General features: G+C 39.6%; 2 protein-coding genes across 3 annotated transcripts in view; one reads left to right on the top strand and one right to left on the bottom strand.

Moving 5' to 3' along the window:
• Positions 1-1083: 1083 nt before the first annotated feature.
• sppl2a (signal peptide peptidase like 2A) lies at positions 1084-14610 on the top strand. Of its 2 annotated transcripts, XM_020619930.1 has the most exons (17): positions 1084-1338; positions 2503-2591; positions 2818-3022; positions 3477-3563; positions 3708-3841; positions 4460-4614; positions 4704-4800; positions 5148-5249; positions 6042-6123; positions 6397-6471; positions 6708-6764; positions 7298-7351; positions 8509-8608; positions 9210-9290; positions 9960-10120; positions 13131-13164; positions 13819-14610. In XM_020619930.1, exons 1-17 carry the CDS (start codon positions 1285-1287, stop codon positions 13854-13856), a joined length of 1605 nt encoding a protein of 534 aa, XP_020475586.1. In that variant the 5' UTR covers positions 1084-1284; the 3' UTR covers positions 13857-14610. The 2 variants fall into 2 exon arrangements, with proteins under 2 accessions (XP_020475586.1, XP_020475585.1); XM_020619929.1 differs by lacking the exons at positions 1084-1338; positions 2503-2591; positions 13131-13164 and having other exon boundaries at positions 2821-3022.
• Positions 14611-14715: 105 nt separating this feature from the next.
• Positions 14716-19806, bottom strand: part of trpm7 (transient receptor potential cation channel, subfamily M, member 7) — a 53473-nt gene continuing 48382 nt past the window's right edge. Inside the window, exons 34-40 of the mRNA XM_020619931.1 lie at positions 19708-19773; positions 19241-19524; positions 18563-18645; positions 18260-18465; positions 16924-16975; positions 16668-16774; positions 14716-16499 (exon numbers count right to left, since the gene is read on the bottom strand). Coding sequence (XP_020475587.1) covers positions 16387-16499; positions 16668-16774; positions 16924-16975; positions 18260-18465; positions 18563-18645; positions 19241-19524; positions 19708-19773 — 911 coding nt within the window. The 3' untranslated portion in view covers positions 14716-16386. The remainder of the gene's footprint in view (positions 16500-16667; positions 16775-16923; positions 16976-18259; positions 18466-18562; positions 18646-19240; positions 19525-19707; positions 19774-19806) is intronic.

Genomic DNA, 19806 nt, shown 5'->3' with positions numbered 1-19806 from the left:
AGATGATTGGCTTGTTTAAAGTTTACTTGTTCTCTCAAAATAATTAGTTTGACATGGTGGTTTTGAAGTGCTGTATGGAAAATGGGTTTATATCAATAAAGTGTTCTTGATTGCTTACCCATGAGTGTGTACCTTTTTTACATAATAAAGTATATTTTTGCACACAATATGTGTATACATGCAAACACACCACACATGCAATATATATATGTATATATTTACAAATATATTGTTATATATCGCAACATGTATTTCTTCATATTACATATATTGCCTACATGTTCTAATATAAATGTAAATATATATATATACATATATTCCAACCATAATTTGTTACTCAAATTTCCATATATTATGAAGTGTATTATGGAATATATAATTACATACATCACAATATATAAATAAACATATATTTCACCTTTTTCAATATATGAAAAGCGGCAATGCCTAATGCATTATTCAATATATTGCAATATATTAATGCATGATATTATTCAGCATATTTTGCAATATATTTTAGACACACAAAAAAACCTGACATATATTCACAAATAATATATTTGGAAATATATTTTCTTTCCGTGAGGTTGCCCACAACCCCCAAATGTATTATGGCTATCTGCCTGGATCAATTTTTCATTTGAATATCTGAAATAAAAATTATGACTAGTAGGCTAACAAGCGGATTTTAGATATCTGACATGACAGTTTTTCCAAGTAAGAGTACACATGAATAGCAAAAGCAACTTCATTTGTCCTAGGAAGAATGACGTTTTGTGGATATACACTAGGCACTGTTCTTTTTGACTAGGAAAACTATTGGAAACACACGTCCAGGAGTGACTAAATGTTAAAACAGTTAATTTAATTTTTCAGGAGTATTAGATTTCTTAAGTGTGGGTTTGCCTAGCAAAATTAAAGTTGTATGCCTAGATATCTTAATAAGAATATTATTGTGAATATCTTATTACAATTCTGATCAGTGGTAATGCCGTTTTATAGGAGAAACGCTGTTATGGGTATCTAAGATGAAACGTTAATTACAGATAGGTGTGTGGTTTGATTAAAGGTTAAATTGGCTTGGCATACATGTGCGGCTCGGCTCTGTTGTTGACACGCTGCGAAGTGAAACAGGAACCGGGCTGTCACGAGCCAATACAGGAAGTACAAACCAGCGGTAGCGAGCGAAACGATGACGATACGAGTAACTTAGCTAATAAAAGTGTATCTGTGCCATATAGAAGCCAGTTGACGTCGATGTGACAAGCCTTGAATGTTACCAACATGGAAAGAGCTGTCAGAATTATTATTTTGCCCGTCATTTTCATAGTATCGCAGGTAAGTTTAAGGACGCCAGTAGCTGAAACTGAACTGGCTGTGCGTTAGCAGTTGACGGGCCTGATAAGCCAGTTTTACCGTCGTAATGCATGTTAGCTGTCTATTGTTCATTGTTTAAATGTATGTTGTCAAATTGTAGTGTTATACTAGAAGGAACGTGTTGTCCAACAAAACGACTGCCTGCTATCAGTGGGTTAGCTCTGACGTTAGCCTCAGCTACCGGCTGTCCAAGCTAGGAAAACTTGAGGTTACCTATCCACATAAACGCTTTTCTTTGATAACACGAGTGAGGTGTCTGACTATAAACTACAGAGTTTAATAACGTTATCTGCTGTATCAGTTGATGGTGTGAATGTGGATAAAGTTTGCCCAAATTACCCGGCAAACTTTCCCAAAACCAAAATTAAATCGCATACCACTGCTGTTAAAATCGAATTTAGCTGAGCTGTAACTTTTAGTTTTAGCGGAGCGTGATTCCCCTGACGTCCTCCGCCACGACGCTAACAAGGAAGTGGTTGTTTTCTTAAAAGAATTCAGAAAGTTAGCGATTTATTGATCACAGAGGCATGTTTGTGATCAGTGTAGCCACCAGTTGTTTAGTTTGTCAGTGTTTACACTAAGTGTTTAGTTTGCTAGTTAGCACGTGGAATTAACGCTACCGCAAAATAAAAAAAACAGATAAAGTGAACCTAGCATCCATGCTGACCTTTTTCGCACACCATTATGCATATTTGTTGATTTTGAAGTGGAATGACATTTAATTTGTGTTGAATCTAACTACACATCTAAAAATAATCCTTAAAAAAATGCCAGTGATTTACATAAATGTGTGACCTAGAAGTGTGAAAAATGAAAGTTTCAACTAGACCCCTTAAAATGTGAGTGTCATGTTTTTTGTGACCTCATTGTGTACATGGTTATCAACAGAGGTTTTTGCAATCCATGGTTTAATTTAAATGATTTTGAGACGTACAAAGCATCACATGCATGCCTGCTGAGATACAGAATATGGTCGCTCTGTTGCTTTATGTTCACTCATTTAAGCATTAAGGTTATCCGATTCATTATTTTAATCTGATTAAATTTTGTTGAGTTCAGATATTTTCTTCACCACTTTGAAGTTAGTGTGAGACCTTAGAGAATAACATTTTCTTCCTCCAACAGATAAATTGCCAAGAAGCGATTTTACACATTTCAGGTGGAAGTACAGATAGGGAGTACTGCATTGTCTACAATCGATCCTGGACTCCCCTGCCGGAAAGTAACTGACTTTTACTGACAAATTGTTCCATTTTGTTTCTATTGCTTATATTTCGTGGTAACCAGAAATATCGGGGTGCTTTGTTTTATTTAATATTAAACGCCCATAATGACATGTTTTTCAAATACATTAACAATACAAAAACAGCATCGACTGTAAGTCTTATGTTTCCCAAAGGGTGAACGGCAGGAAATGTTCCTGCTATCATAATTGTTGAATCACTTGTCTTTGCTTCACCAGGTTTTTTATCCACTGAAGAATATGACCTCCACTATGCTGTGTAATGGCTCAGGGGTCAGTCCAGCTCTAGTAAAGGGCAAAGTGTTGGTGGTGATGAGGGGGGACTGTACTTACAGCCAGAAAGCTCTGGTTGCCGAGAGCCTTGGAGCTACAGCTTTACTCATTGCCAGCAACACATCAATGGTAGGACATTTACATCCTTCTGTATTGTATTGGTGGATTAGGGACAAAGGGATGTGATATTTGTGTGTGTGTGTGTGTGTGTGTGCGTGCGTGTGTCTGTCAAATTGATAACGTACTCTTACGGAGGACTAATTATCTTTTTGTTTTTGTCTGTAACAGTTGATAATAATAATACTAGTGTCAGGATATACCAGTGTAACATGTAAGATACACACAGAAGTGATTCAGAAATAAGGAAGTGAAGGAAGACCAGGGTGCAGATGGGGGTTTCTGTGTAAAGACAAATACTAAAGTTTTTGTTGTTGTCATGATTGGTGTGTTGTGATATTAATGTATTTGATTAACAATATACCATCAAAAAAGGCAGAAATTTCAAAGGCTACTTAAGAACTTCCCTCATGTCTAACCAGCTTGTATTTATAAAATGTATTCTGTGCTACTCTTCTATTTTCAGTTCACGCCAACAATCAATGACTCATATGCAAAGATACATATTCCTCTGGCTCTCATGAGGTACAGGGACTTTCTGGAAGCACAGCAGGTCAGACAATCTTTACTTTCTCTGGTGCCATTTGGTTTTTCTACCACTCTTTTTTTTTTTTTTTATCAAAGTTAATTTGGTAAAGAAAATGAAATTGGATGCAAAGTTGTTCTTTAAATGTCCAGTCTTTTTGTATGTCCTCAGGTGTTTGGTGAAGGGATGCAGGTAAAGCTGTATGCTCCACCTCAGTCAAAGATAGATGCAAGCATTGCAGTCATCCTACTGATCGCCATTGGCACTGTCGCCTTGGGTGGCTACTGGAGTGGGGCATGTGAGAGGTGAGATATTGCAGTTGCATGTACAGAGCTGTAGGCTAAACCTTGGACCTGTACATTATGACATGTTAAAAATAAAGCACAGTTGTTTAGACTCGTTTTTGTTAGTATGCAGTGACACGGTCAGTGATTTAACAGATAATATCCAGGTTGAATTGTTGAACATAGATGGCATTAACGCTGCCAATCATAAATAAATACTTTGCTAAAATCATATGCAATCAGTGTTAAATAATTTTGTTTCCTAGTTCATGGAGCTGTAGTCTTCTTTTTACTGTTGTCATTATTATCGTCATTTAATGGATGGATATTCTCTTTATATTTTGTAAACTTGTGTGTTCTCATGTGTGTCTGGTATTGTCTTAGTACACATATTGTATTTTTTAAGTGAGGTGAATCTGAAGACAAACTTACACTATGTGGAAGTTTGTCTTCAGACAAACTTCAGGCAATTCTTAACCTTCCTACTGCAGTGATGTTGTAACGGATTGTACTGAAGTGTATGTTCCAGCCATCAGTGTGTCATTATTGTGGATGATGTCTGGTCATGTTTCTCTTTTTAGAAACCACCATATTCAAGTACAATAGGTACCACTTCAGATGTTTTTCTGTTTGTGGCAGGGACCGGTTGGATAGTGGTGCAGCAGGGGAAGGAAGGGGAGAAAGCAAAGCAGACAGTGGAGAGATTTCCCTGTACTCTCCCCTCAAAGTGGTTATCTTTGTCCTCCTGATGTGTGGGATGCTGGTCCTCATGTACTTCTTCTTCAAAGTCCTTGGTGAGCAGGACAAAAATCAAAGTGTGTATTTAGCAAAGAAACATTATCCGGTATTTGTTTATGTGATTTGGTTTTCTTTTTCCTTCCAGTTTACATCATTATTGCTATATTCTGCCTGGCATCTGCCTCTGCACTGTTCAGTTGTATTGATGCGATTATGGATCAAATTGGTTGTGGCACTTTGAGGTAGGAGCATCACTGTTTCAACAAAGACTATATCTAGACACATTTATATGTTCAACTAGTGTTGTGCAAATATATGTATAGTTAGATAATGATAAAAGGGCTACAGATTATCTTATCACTTTACAGAAATTAATAGTAAAATTCAGAGTGGCTGATGTGTCAAATACTACACCATGAACAGCTCAGCATAATTGAATATGTGTAAATATTACTTTTACTGATTTCTCTATAATTACAGTAACCTTTAAACTGAGTTGTGTCGGATGTTGTCTGCTAAGTGTGTTACCCTGGCAAACTAGCCTCCGCTGCTTTTCTTTATTTGAGTGTGTGGCTGTATCTTTTTCTAGCTTCTCTATCAGAAATTGGAACTTCTCTGTGAGGTCTCTCATCCTGGCTGCTGTGTGCATTAGCATTGCTGTCGTCTGGGGAGTGTACAGAAACGAAGACAGGTACTGTCAGGACATACACAAATGCAGTCTCTGTGCCAATTTCATTCAAATGTTTTCTAAATAATCTATAGATCTGACCGTTTAAATCCTCACCTGGGTTGAATTAGGTGAAGTCTATATATGGACCGTTGTAGTCATATGTTGACTATTGTCTGATAAAGATGTGAAGTCAAAATATTGCTTAATAAATGACCTTTTTGGGAGCATTTATTCACTGGGCTCTAGAGCCAATCCTAGCTGACATTGGGTGTGAGGCGGGGTCCACCCTGGACAGGTCGCCAGTCTATCACAGGGCTGACACATAGAAACAGACCACACACACACTCACTTTTAGGGGCAATTTAGAGCTGCCAGTCAACCTAAGCTGCATGTCTTTGGACTGTGGGAGGAAGCCAGAGCACCCGGAGAGAACCCACACAGGCACAGGGAGAACGTGCAAACGCCACACAAAAAGGCTTGAACCCTGAACCTTGCTACGAGGCGCCATGCTGCCTGAAAAACAGTTTATTGCAGTTGTGCAGATACCGTTATACAGATAGTTTGTGAATCTGAGGGTCAGATTGATTAGAAGCCTCAGTTGACATGTAAAACTTTAAACTTCTCTAAAGATACAGATGAATTATTGCTTGATGTCAAGATTATTTGCTAGATCTTCATTGGCAGGTGTTATTACTAATGGTATTCAACTCAATGCACCCTCTTACTGTGCTATACAGTAAGTCGAGTTAACTGCTCTAGTTGAGTTGAAACGCTAATAATAAACACAAGGTAAAATAACTTGTGTCCTTTTAGATGGATCTGGATCTTGCAGGATCTCCTCGGCATCGCTTTCTGTCTCAACTTCATCAAGACCATTTCACTGTCCAATTTCAAGGTACCTCATCTTTCATCATATAGTATAGTTTTCTTTTGTACTTTATTTGGCATAAGAAGTTCTCATACTGTAATTGTTATACTTTTTAAAGACATACATTTTTATATTTGTTGTACTCTGCCATTAGTATGTCGCATGCTGTAGATCTTTGCATCAGAAAGACAGACATCTGTACATTTAAACTGACAGTAATGTAACTTAGAATAGTGAGTTATTAAAATGCATCATTTTTGTGCTAAAGCTGTGATGTTTTTTTTCCCCCTATTATCTCAGATCTGTGTGATTCTGCTGAGCCTCCTGCTTGTGTATGATGTCTTCTTTGTTTTTATCACCCCTTTCTTCACCAAGGTATATTTATTTTTGACTTTCTAATGCTTTTCACATAGTTAGTGATGCCGCTGGTTTCAAAGGGGCGTTTTTTTTTTCTGCTATTAATTTGAGTAAAGAAGTGATGATTTGTCAAGAGAAGCATACGCAAATCTAATGTCACTGAAGAGAAGATGGTTTTTGTAGCTCTGGTGTTGGTGTGTGATGTGTGGTGGTTTTATATAACTAGATGAATGACATTCTTTCCCTGTCAACAGAATGGAGTTAGCATTATGGTGCAGGTTGCCCTCGGCCCTGATGCATCTGCTGAGAAGGTAAGTTCCACTGCATTGCTTTCTGCCTTTAAAGGGAACGCCACCAAAATGTGTTTAAGGCATTTGCCAAAATATCCAGTTGCACATTCATTCTTTCCACCTTTTTTAAACACATTTTAAGATTTGGGATGTTGGATGGCCTGTCTTTTTATATTAGTTTTAATATCTAGCAAGATGGTTTTATGTTTGAGGAACATCACTGTTTTTCTTTATATCATCTCAGGAAACAACAGTAGTTTCATACTACAGTATCTCTGGATAGTTTTTAATGCTTATAGCTCAAACATTGAATTATGGGAGTTGTTTACTCAGAAGACTGTGTACTGATACATCACTCTGTGAATGAACAAACTGGTGGAGAACATTTGTGTTCAACAAGAGCAGTATGTGGGAACGACAAGGTAAAAGCTAAACTTGTCAAACTTGTCTCTGTCAAGTTTGTACTGGCTTTATTAACATCCTGACTGATCTGTACTGCTTGTTGTTGATGCCTGGAGGGGAATGATGGACTGACTAACTGTGCTCTGTCTTAGGCACAAGGTAACATGGTGGAGGTCCCCGCTGAACCCCAGGCTCCCTCTGAGAAAGTAAGGCTTGACTTGTTAACCCATCCACTCCTTATTCTTTTAATGCTACATGGTGAGGTGGGCAGGGAGGGCTGGGGGTTGTAGATGTTTTCACGTAATTGGTCATGAGCAGAAACGGCACTTTTACAAAGGTTTCCCAGCATAGATAAGTATGTGTTTAAAAATATGTGGAGAGTTTGAATTGGCTTTTCTTTTTATATGTGCAATATTTTATAGACATGGACTACCCTGCCCAGGCGCAAATGGGAGACTGAAAACACCAATCAAATATCTTACTACAGTGATCATTTAAAATGTTTTCTTTGAACTGAGATAAATATAATATAATATACAGGACAAGCTGTGTGTGCCTAGTTTTCTTGTTGCTTCTTCATATGTATGTATGTTGTTTGTTACATTTTTCTTTATAGGTTCCTAATGAACACAAGGCACTTGGGGGATCTAGATGTGCTTTCCCTGCAAAAGGACAAAAACACATGTAGACTCTCACTGGGTGTTGATCAGTCATCTGACTTTGCATGTTGAACACAGCAGTTCTTTTCAAGCTGAATTAGTTTACGGGCAGCGTTTTAATGTTATCACATCACTGTAATAAAGTGTAGTACCTTTTTGTCTGCATGGCATTTCTCTGAGATGCTACTCACTAGGAATGAATACCTGTGTACTTGCAACAAATTTTTTTTTTTTTTTTTTTAGCTAATTATTGTATGAAAATCTGCTTGGTATGCTTGTGAGCATTTGTGGAAACAGCAGTCTGTCAATATACAAGATGTAACTTTTGCAAATCATTTCAAACAAAAAGAATAGTTTTGTGTTTGGCAATAGCTGTCCTACTGTGATAATGGCAAAACAAGAGCTATTTGTACATCAGCTTCGTCCTTTGCTGTAAACATAGATCACACAGATTGCGTCACACTAGGGAAGGCAAGTTAATTAGTAGTTGAGAAGTCAATCAGATTGGAGTCACCAAATACAGCAAGAGAGTAGGAAGTACTGTACACCAAGACATCCAAATATGTGTCCTCCAGTTTGTCACAGCTTTGGGAAGTTCACATAAAGTAGACAGATTGACAGACTCAGTTAGTGTAACACAAAATACGTAACAGTTCTCCTGTCACACTTTGTCATTTTTAAACATCAATGTTTTCTTCCTTCAGCTGCCAGTGGTGATGCGTGTCCCACGGTTCTCAGCTTGGGCTCAGAACCTATGTGGGATGCAGTTCTCCATTCTGGGTTATGGAGATATCATTGTTCCAGGTGAGGGCATAGCGTTACCATCAGTGGTTCCCTAAACTGATGGTGTTTTTTATTTATTTATTTATTTTTAACTTTTCTTTTACCAGAAGAATCTAATTGAGTTGAAAAATCTCTTTTACAGTGTCCTGGTCGAGATAAAGTTTGCCTGGTAATATCTTGAACACAGGCAACGGTTTCTGGCCAGTTTAGCTACAGTATATCACTCGTAGTGGTTAAAAGATACATATTTGAGAAGCATCTGTCTCTTGCCTCTGAAGAGCTGTTAGTCAGAACGGAGAAACTTTTTTGCTAATGTTACATGAATGTACAATACAGTGGCTATCCTCTTTTTATTTCACAAACTCTGCTGATACACTATCAGACTCTTAACACCATTCCAGATGTTTTAACCATTCCACTGAAATCAGAAGTGTCATTAAGTCTACATACTCCTCAAATGAAATAACATATTTGTTGCTTTCTTTTTGTTTTAAAAGTCTTAAACCAGCTATGTTAGAAATGCAACTGGCAGCACTGTGTCTGAGCTGAGACATACTAAATGAATGCAAACATTCGTGGTCTGATGTGAGACTCACCCTCTGCGTTCTCACTGACCCAACAGGTCTCTTGGTGGCCTACTGCAGCAGGTTTGATGTTTTGATCAACAGCAGAAAGAAGATCTACTTCATCAGCTGCTGCATAGGTATATCACAGCTCAACTACTGTTTTGCATTCATATTGTACATTATATCTTTACATTCCCACAAGTCAACATATCTTGTTTAGAGTAATTTGACTTGCATCTTTGGAAATAGGGATAAAAAAATAGTTTGTTCAAAGCTGAAGATGCATCTTATCCAGTTAACTGATGTTTTAGTCCTAATAAGTACAGATATCATACTATTACTGCTACCGCAAAAAGAAATGTAGTATGCAATTTTGGTTTTCATATTTTAGAACGCTGTATATTATATGTTGCACAAATACATTGTCAGTGTTGTTTGGTTTTTGCTTCTTTGCTGTACACACACTTGGGACTGAACTTCATACAGTTTTAGACTTAGCTGAATAACACTGACCGGCCACTTTATTAGGTACACCTGTATGCAATTCAATGCAACACCTTCACCTTAACATCTCTGTTTATGAAGCTCAAAATGTTAGTTTTTTTGTAAAATTGTCAAATGTATAACTTCTTGCACTTGCCCTTTGTGACACTGTTGAGGTAAATGCTGACGTTCTTCTGTGTGACCACCAGGTGTCTCCCAAACTAAGTAGTTTTTACTGCTTGTTTCTGTATGTGGTACAAGATTCACAGTAAGCTGACCTAGTCTTTCTCTCAGTATTTGTTCAACTCTCTTTTCCCCTGTAGCCTATCTGCTGGGCATGATTGTGACATTTGCTGTGATGCTGCTGTCAGGGATGGGTCAGCCTGCTCTGCTGTACCTGGTGCCTTTCACCCTGATAACCTCTGCTGTGGTGGCTGCGTGTCGGCGAGAGATGAGACGGTTCTGGGCAGGAACCACCTATGAGGTAAAGTGTTTGGTTTTTTTTTTTTTTTGTTTGTCACAGTAGTGGTACTTGATAGCTGTGATGATACTTCCTTGGTCTTCTTAAACAGGTTCCATTCCCAATGAACTTAATTCCTGTTTTATCTGTGACATACTTTTTTGTGAGTTTTTTTTTTTTTTTTTTTTGTTTGTCACAGTAGTGGTACTTGATAGCTGTGATGATACTTCCTTGGTCTTCTTAAACAGGTTCCATTCCCAATGAACTTAATTCCTGTTTTATCTGTGACATACTTTTTTGTGAGTCATTTGTGAAGCCAAACACTAATCTGATATACACAACAAAGCTTGTTGCCAAGGCATCTGGGGTATAATGCAAATATTTGCTAATTTGAACAAGGCGTACATGCTTTAGTGCCAGGCTGCCAGTGCATAACTGTCGAGCATAACCAGCCATCTCCTGGCCAGCCCTGTGAGGTTTGCTGCATCTTCCTTTGTCTCTACAAAGTAACTGCAATCTTTTTGCTTTCAGACTTCCTACAGAGTAAAAACAACTTCACACCATGAAAAACTTGGTGTGAAGTTGTTTTTACAAAATAGTAAAAACTTCCCCTCTTGCAATAGCAGTTGCTTAGCTTGTCATTTCCAGTTTGTCTTGTTATGAAAATAAACAGAGAGAAAACAGGTCAAACTGGATACCCTGAGGCTCTTGCAAAAAATAGTGGCAGCTTCAAGGGAAGTTATTCCAGGCTTTCCTGTTCCTTTACTGTGTTTGTCCCTGTGGTAAATTATATGAACAGTGTGACTGTGAACATTTTTATTTATGAAAGCTTCAAGTGTTAGTGCTGCTGTGCTTTGCACTCGGCATATGTCAGAGATGTCTAATATTTTGAGGCATCTTAAGGAAAATTAATATCTTGGTCAATAGAATCAGCTGTCATAATGTGACATAATGGTTTTATTACTGGTCCTGGAGTTCTCTTTCAAACTCCCTTGGAATCTAGCCTTCATTTTATAGTTCACAGCAGCTAGAGATATTGAGTAAACATTACACATCACCGTGCTGTCATTGTACTTGAAAACGTCCTGTGAGTTGAAATATATCTATCAATCAGCTCTATTCCTGCGTATTGTACTTTCTTTGGAGAAATCGGTGTACAGCACTGGAAGCACATACTGTGGATTCAGAAAGTAATAACAAGCAGAATGAGTACCATATGGCTTTAGTTTGTGAACAGGGAACTAGATGTTGACAGTGGGGAGAGTGTAGATGTATTAAAGTTTGTTCTGCTTGTTCAGGTGTTTGATACAGTAAATTGTTTGTACTTTCTCCGTTACTGATTTTGTTCCACTTATTGTCATTGTCTCAGTAAAATACAACCGTGTGTCTACTCTGTTATTTGTGTGTCCATGAGTGCCCCTCCCTTTCCGTCTGAGATGTAGAGCAGAGAAGCAGAGCTGGCAGTCGGTTTTTTGTCATTGTCACTTATCTTAAAATATCCTCTACAATTCTTTCTCCTCCACCAAACTACCTGGTCAGCCAGTGTGAGGTTAACATAATGTTGCCACTAAATACTATAGGTGTGTAGTGTTGAACAACTTTTATAAGTACAAGTACTAGAGGGTGATATCTGACCTGATACTTGTCGGTACAGCTGTACATTTTTTGGATAAGTCTCTGTAAGCATTGTAGACAAACCTGGGTTTGGCAGTTGCCCATTTTTCCTAGGTTCATCAGGTTCACACCACAGATGTTCTGTGGGGTTTAAGTCTGGGTGGGCCACTCGGAGACCGGTGCTGAAGCCATTCCAGTGTTGTTTTGGCTGTTTGCTTCAGGTCATTTGCCCTGCTGAAGGGTGAACTGCCACTGCAGTCTCAGGTCTTGTACATTTTGTAGCAGGATTTCTTCAAGGACCTCTGTGTATTTGGCTGCATTTATCTGTCTCTCAGTTCTAACCAGCCTCCCTCTCTGCTGCTGAGAAGCCCCCCATAACATGATGCTGCCACTTTTATGCTTCACTGTAGGGATGGTATTGACCAGGTGATGAGCAGTGCCTGGCGTTCTCCAGATAAAGTGCTTGGCATTTTGCCTAAAAAAAAAAAATGTATATAAGTTTTTCTCTCATCAAATCAGAGAATCTTTTTCCACATGCCCTGAGCCCTTTTTAAATGCTTTTTGACAAACAGCCTCTAGCCACTCTGCCATAGGCAGCGACATCTTCACTGCTTTGCCTGTGGGCCACTTGCTAAAAGCCACGCTTTACTTCTAAACCATTAAGAGTGCCCGTTTACACACTGTGCTTGTAACGCTAATAGTTGAGACATGAAAAGGCTGATACTTAACCAGTCGCGAGCTACACCCTGCAAGCACCTATCTTGTCTACCTTCAAGTACTGGCACTTCATTTTAGTACTACCTCCTGAGGGTGCCAAAATTTAGGCTAGTTCCTAGAACAGGCCTCCAAAGTGGGAGGAGGGCAAAACATCTTCGTTTTCAAAATTGAGTCCACTGTGCTCCTGGGAACACTCAAAGATTTAGAAATGTTTTTATACCATTGCTTTGATCTGTGCCTCACCACAAGTTTTTCGTGAAGACCGTTCTTGGACTTTGGTTCCCATGACACGTATGTGCTTGATTTGACACCATATATTGACACCATATATTAGTTAAATGGTGTCTGTAGTAGTTGTATTTCTCTTAAAGTTACAGTAGGTGAAATATATATTGTGGTACCTGATGCACAACACATGATATGCAGCGCTGGCCCTGGGTTTACATACCCAACTGGCATGAACCGAATCAAATTCTGTCTGGAAGTTAGGAAACCGACCCGATATTCATAGTATGGAAAATTGTCATCATTAATGTAGAGATGCACACAGTTTGTAGTCAACCAAAAAAACCTTTATGGTCATAGCATTTGTCACATTTCTAGATGAACTCAGAACATACAAATTCTTAGAGAAAATTGCATGAACATGTGTGTGAGAGTGAGCAGGAAAAACACAATTCTGACCTGGCTTCATCTTCACCAGGTTGTGGACTCATCCAGGGAACCTCTGTTGCCAGGTGTGCTTCCCTCCAACCAAACCTCTCCCCTGCATCTACCCTGACACTTTACAGTGTTGCATCCTGCAGTGCCTCATCTTCTCCTAGCAGCTTTTTCTTGATCTCCTTTTTCTTTTGACATTTTAACTCCTGTTGTCCAGGGTCAGTGAGATTAAATACAAAGTACTTGGAGGATTTAAGGTTGGACAGTACAGTACTAGCTAGTTGAAAATAATCTGATATGTCTGAAGAGCCCCTTAGCCACACTCCAAGGTGAACTTGTGTTAAAGCTGTGGCCCTGGAATACCATTCCCCCATTTCTTTATTTTTGCAGTTAGCTTTATTAGCAGTTTGTTTGTCATTCTGTTTCTCTGCTCATTCGTCATTTCCAGTCAACAGGGATTACTACTCTTACCACTGCATCCTTCATGCAGTTACCAACATGTTCATGCTGCCCTCTGCATGTTGTTGCTTGTTGTTAACCTGGGAGACCTGCGGCATGGACTGTGGGATATGTTCTCTCTGTGGTTTGGCATCTGTAGAATGTACTGCTCGTCTTCTGTTGTATATGCAGTGTGCTTTACAAATCAAAATCATCTTTGTCTGTCACTGGTCATCAGTGATGAAAACATTCAATTGAAGATTTATCAACAGTTTCTTTCCCTTTCTCATTAGAGAGAAGAACTGAGGGCTCCATAGCAGAAAGGTGCTGACTTAGTGTTGAGCACGGACCCAACAGCTGGATCTTTTTTAAATTAGTTTTAATTACATATACAAAGCAACAGAACATGTTATTGATAAAGAGATTCTTAAAACATGACTGCTGTTTTATGTTTCTTGTTCAGTGCCTGTTCAGAAATCTGTAATGAGTTTGCCTTGGTGATAATTGCATATAACAAGATGAGAAAGCACTTTATATTTGGCTTGAGAGTAGTTTCATCAGCGGTAGGTGGTTGTAGGTGGGGTGGGGGGGTTGGGTTTTTAAATTACTTGTAGATCCATTATGATACATTTTGATAACTACTTTGGGCTTTTTGTGCAACTTGTTTGTATGATGTGATTTCTTTCATTGCCTTATATTAAATGAATAACCTGTATAATGTGTTTGCATTTGTTGTTTGCCTGTTGAAACATCAGATACTTCAGTGAACAGATGGTCATTTTCTTTTAGAATCTGGCAACACCAATGAGGTGCACGTATGTTATAGTACTGCTGTGCAGAAGCAACTGGGTTTGTACACCTCGCAAACTCTCACTTGAGACTTTTTTTACTAACAATATAAAGTCTTATGTGATGGTGTAAGGATTTCCTTGAATGGTCATAATCTCCAGGCAGTTGTGCGTCAGTCTGGAGTTGCACAACTATGAAAAAGCGACCTTCTGCTGGAGCTGCAGCCAAAGCGGATCTCACCACACCTGTCTTCACTTATCTGATTAGCTTCCTTGCCCTTCTGGTCCCTTTGTTTCATTGCCAGATTGTCTTTTGTGTTGTGTAGCTGTTATGCTTACCAGCATTCTTGCCACCTGCCTACCTCTCCACCAGTTTCTCTGTGTTCAGACTGACTGCTTCTATTTTTTTTTTTTTTTTTGGACCACCTGTACTTGGACTCTGCCTGTCTGCTCCCTTGGACTAATACTGGATTACCTGTGTGGTTTCAACTTGTATTTCATCTCATGTTTTCTGCCTGCCTGTTTTGTCTGCCTCAGTTGGTTTTAGCTTTGTTAAACTGTACCTGTACCTGTCTGTCTGCCTGTGTGCACACTGGGGTCCTCTGTCTGCCTGCCTTGTTTGTGTCAGGACAATTTTATTCTGAACGCAGGCCCCATAATACAATACTTATTCTTTTCAGACTTGTTGCCAAAGCTTTTTACAATTGATTTAAAATGATAATGTTTACAGTAAATGGCCTTAAGTTTGTCACTTCCCCAGAAAAATAAGCTGTTGAGCTAATAAGAGATAAGTGACTATAAGATACACTAGATTGTAATTTGCTCATACAATAGATGACAAACGGCAATAGTACCCTGTTAAAAAAGACACTTTAAATATAATAAAATTACATTTTATAAAAGCTGCATTGCAATCTTCCTATATTTTACAAGATTTGAAATTCATATTATATCTTTATTAGCCAATACAAAAACTGCTGATCATCTTTTATTAGGGGTGTAAATTACCACAGTCCTCATGATACGATCCTACATCAATAGTCTTTGCCAATATTTAAAAATATGTCATGATGCAATTTTGATTTGAAAGGTAGGGTTGGTGATCCTGGAAAAACCAGCAAGAGGAAGCTTGATTTTAAGTAGAAAAACTGAAGAAATCCCACCCTTTGGTTCTAATTTCTCGCCAAAGCCGCCACTCCAAAACACAACATGCACTACTGTTCGCACTCCGTGACTCCTACATACAGATTTCAGGAAGACAGATGCCCCCAAACAAAACAAAAGTGATAATTATCTGTCCATCATAAACATGGCCACCATGGCGTCACTTTTCAGCCCCCTTTTCTTCTCTTAGTTGCCCTCGTTCAAAAGCCACACCAATCTTAAGTCTGGTTTTACTTCTTGCAGCATCCAACTTCTTTTTAGTTGTAAATTTGTCAGGTAGTGTTACCTGTCCAGATCTGCAGCCCCAAACCTTAGTTGGGAACCTCTAGTTCATGACTAAACTGCTTCAGCCCTGGGTCGTAGCCGTTAACTAGCCTTGGAAGTCCAGGCTTTTCCAACGGGGAGAACTGAAGAGAGAGGCCAACTAACTCTGTTCAAAACACAGGCCTTTTCTGTCTTGGTAATATGAACACTGCATGTGGCAAGTAGGAATTTTGGTTGACGGGCAGGTAGGTGTTGCTTGAGATTAATAAAATTATTGGTCAGGCATTTTCCAACCCTGCTGCTGCCACAGATGATTGAATTTTTTTTCCTTTGTTAGTGCATTTAATGTAATCATTGCCATCTGGATGAAAAGAATTAAGAAATTTTATAAATGCTTCTGAAAGGATTCACAAACCTTATCATTAAAATAGAAATAAGGACCAGTGATGCCCTTCCAATTCAACTTTTTTGAGATAAGAAGCATTTGCTCACGTCAAACTTTTAGCATGAATTTCTAGTCTCAGAATACTAGCTGCACCACCTGCCACTTGTTATCCAGTTTGAAAAGAACCGCACTTCACCGGAAATGGCTGGCTATCAAAATAAAAATCACAAAACACAGATGTTTAAGTGAGTGTTCACTGATCATAGCATCAGTTTCATTGACTGGCGGAACTCCTTGACGCTGCCCCCTGGCTTGGGAGGGTCATCCTGTGGGAACGTCAACTTGTCTGGTGTATAGTCGTTCCTTTTCAGATCTGACACCAAGAAAAAATGAAAAACATCAGCTTCATTACAGATTAGAATTAGAACACAAACAGTAGAATCAGTAGAAATAGAGAGTGTGGCCTGTACAGATGAACACAGCTGAGCAGTAATCCAGTGCAGGAGTCGTGTAACCAGACAGCAGCTGTAAAATCTCTCACCAGGAAGTTTGAGTTTCCGACAGCAGGAGTTGCAGTGGTGTTTTGCACGGAAGTTCCTGATGGCGTCATCGCCCAGGTTGGCTGGTCCAAACACCATATCATAGGATCTGCAGGAGTCGCACAGAAGTCGTTCAGAGGAAACATTGCAACAACAAAAAGGCAGCTGGTAAAGTTGAACCTGAACTCATTTTTAAGTCACAAGAAGCCACTTAAATGATAAAAGGTGATGTGAAGAATTAATGGAGAGTGTACTTACCCCTTCTCTCCGCTCTTTATGACTGAGGGATCTGTCAGAATCTCTCCCACACCTACAGAGGTACAAACACACACAAGCTTCGTTATCAAAGACATTAAAAAGAAAACCCAACAATACAACTCGACTAAGTGTAGTCAATAGAGAAAGACTATTAATGTAAACACATGCCACCACCAACAGATAAATTACATCCCCACAGGGCAAGCCATTGAGCTCAGCATGTTAATTCCACATGCAAAGTTAATACGTGTTGTTAAAAAAACAAAAACAAACCTGTTAAATGTTCCACACAGTTTAACACATTACAGTGCTCTCTCTCTCTATCTCTCTCTCTCTTCCTCACCCCACAGGGCAAGCCATTGAGCTCAGCATGTTAATTCCACATGCAAAGTGAATACGTGTTGTTAAAAAAACAAAAAAAAAAAACAAAAACAAACCTGTTACATGTTCCACACAGTTTAACACATTACAGTGCTCTCTCTCTCTCTCTCTCTCTCTCTTCCTACTAGGTCATATCACTATGTACCTCTGCATAACAATGGAAGCAAGTCTACACGAGCACCTACAGAATCCATGTGACCATAGTGTATACATTCGTTAGACCATGCTTTATAAGCATGTAGACAGAAATGACGATGATGTAGGCATATGACCATACATGTTGACCCTTGTATTTTCAGCCACTGGCATTAAAACTCCAGTGGACATGCTGTGTGTGCGCTAACATGCACGCTCGCTAAGCTCAATGACTTGCCATAACCATGTGAACTTCACAATTACAACAAAAACAAAAAGCCCAATTGGTTCAACTCTCTCATTGCAACAAAAAAACTACTTCAGATGAACTTGACTACATTGTAGTGATGTTAAGCTCGAAGCCAACGACTCGACACTGTATCGACCTTTCAAAGCAAAATTATTACAGCAAGATGTTTCGAGGGTTCGCTTTATGTGGCCACCCCAGTGAAGACTCAGTATGTCACAGCTGTGGTTTTGAATACTACATGTACCTCTCATTCTGCCTCAGTATTGAAGAACAGTGGTAGTGTCATGTTAAAAGTGATCCCTTTTCATAACACAAGCTTCATTAATAATAAAAACATTAAAACCACTTACAATCTGGCTGTGTCTTCCTGGTCTCAGATTTACTCCAGCCATACAAATGCAGTGTCAAAGATTTGAGCAGCAGATGCCATGAATTTTCAAAACAATTGCTTTCTATTGGTTTAGTGCGTCAGAAAGCCTCGTTTTATCCATCGCTGCTGCAGTGTAAAGGATTCACTGTGTCGGTATGTGGGCCTCATCATGTGTCCCGAGTGTGTGCCGAGTGTTTTACCCTGCAGGTCGAGCACCAGCAGCTCTCCACGGGTGTACTCGTAGGTCCAGTGGCTGAAGGCCAGCATGGTTTCCTCCAGGAGGTTGGTGGGCACAATCTCATCTCCATTGTTGTTGTTGAACTTCCTGAACTCCCCAGTGATGCACTCTTCTATAGCAAACCACTGTCCAGCAGAGTGACAGTAGAGCAGGAACACCTCCAGAAACCTGAACACACACACACACACACACACACACACAACTCAGGTTTCAGGGTGCCATGTCTGTGTCTTCACCCTGTGAACCCTCTTGAGTGCATGCTTACCTTGGTGAATAAGGAACTGTCTTTGGCCTGACTTGGTTGAAGGCAAACGTCAGCTTCTGTGCAGCTCTCTGTTGCTGAATTTCCTGCAGTGACACAGGAAAACCACAGTTCAGGTCCTGCACTATGACATATTGGAGTGTATTTGAACAAGCAAACACTATCGTGCACTTCTGGTAGAAAGTGCAAGGCAGGTTGTAAAGCTGCAGAGAACACCACCACACCCTGGAAGTGATGGAGCTACAGCAGTGCTCAAACCTGTATTTAAATCATGTCACTTGAGCCATTTAAAATATAAATACTGCTTCAGGCTGCAGGTACTCAACAATGACGAATACATCCTGAAGTTTAGGGTTGCCAGATTGTAGAGTATCCACCATATCCCCATCGTTCACTCTCCATCATAATAACCAGCATTGTGCAGAAAAAAAAACTTGCCAACTAGATCTTAACAGTAACACTATGTAGTTAAAATGACAAGATTGTTTGAGATCAGTAAAAACAATTCAGCAGCTCCTCAACACTGAGGTGCCATGCTCAAATCTACACAGACCTGAATCTAACTAAATCCATGGAGCGCTGCCAAGATAAACTTGAAGGCTTTTAATCTCAGTTCCTGTGGAGGTACTAAGCCCAGTGTTACAGCACATGAGATAAGATGATGCATCTGTGCCTCCCTACCCTGAGACAAAGGTGCAGCACAGTGTCCTCCTTATAGATGCTCTGCCAGGTTTGGACCACTTCAGGAAGGAAAGACTTGACTATATACAGGTGTCCTGGTTTCAGGATGTCGTACTCTGACCAAGTGCAGAGCACCTTGAGGGCCCGCCTGAGTCCTCCGCCCATCTCCTCCTTGCTGAGGAACTCGATTTTAGCACAGAGGCTTCGCTGGGCCCAGGAAGACATGCTGTTGTTGATAGTGTTGGGGGAGCTCTCCTCCAGGCGGTAGACAGTCACCTGCTCTCCTGAAGGAACACACAGCAAACAAATAATGTTAAACACTACATTGCTGTCTTCATGTTGAACCCTATGTTTCTGATGATCTTTCTTTAGCTTTCTCTCCTTCTGAATCTCAAAAACCAAAACATGATGAAATGAATAAAATTATGCAGTATTACAGATTTTGGGAGGCAGTGATCCAGACCTACCTCTAGGTCGCACAGGGGTGAAGGGGATACTCTGTGACAGCCTCATCAAGTTGTTGCGCTCAACAGCTACAGGAGGAAAGGCACGCACACACACACACA

Source organism: Monopterus albus, unplaced genomic scaffold, assembly GCF_001952655.1.
Source record: "Monopterus albus unplaced genomic scaffold, M_albus_1.0 scaffold228.1, whole genome shotgun sequence".
Lineage (NCBI taxonomy): Eukaryota > Metazoa > Chordata > Actinopteri > Synbranchiformes > Synbranchidae > Monopterus > Monopterus albus.
The sequence above is the reverse complement of the archived record's forward strand: the minus strand, read 5'-3'. Positions and strand labels throughout refer to the sequence as shown.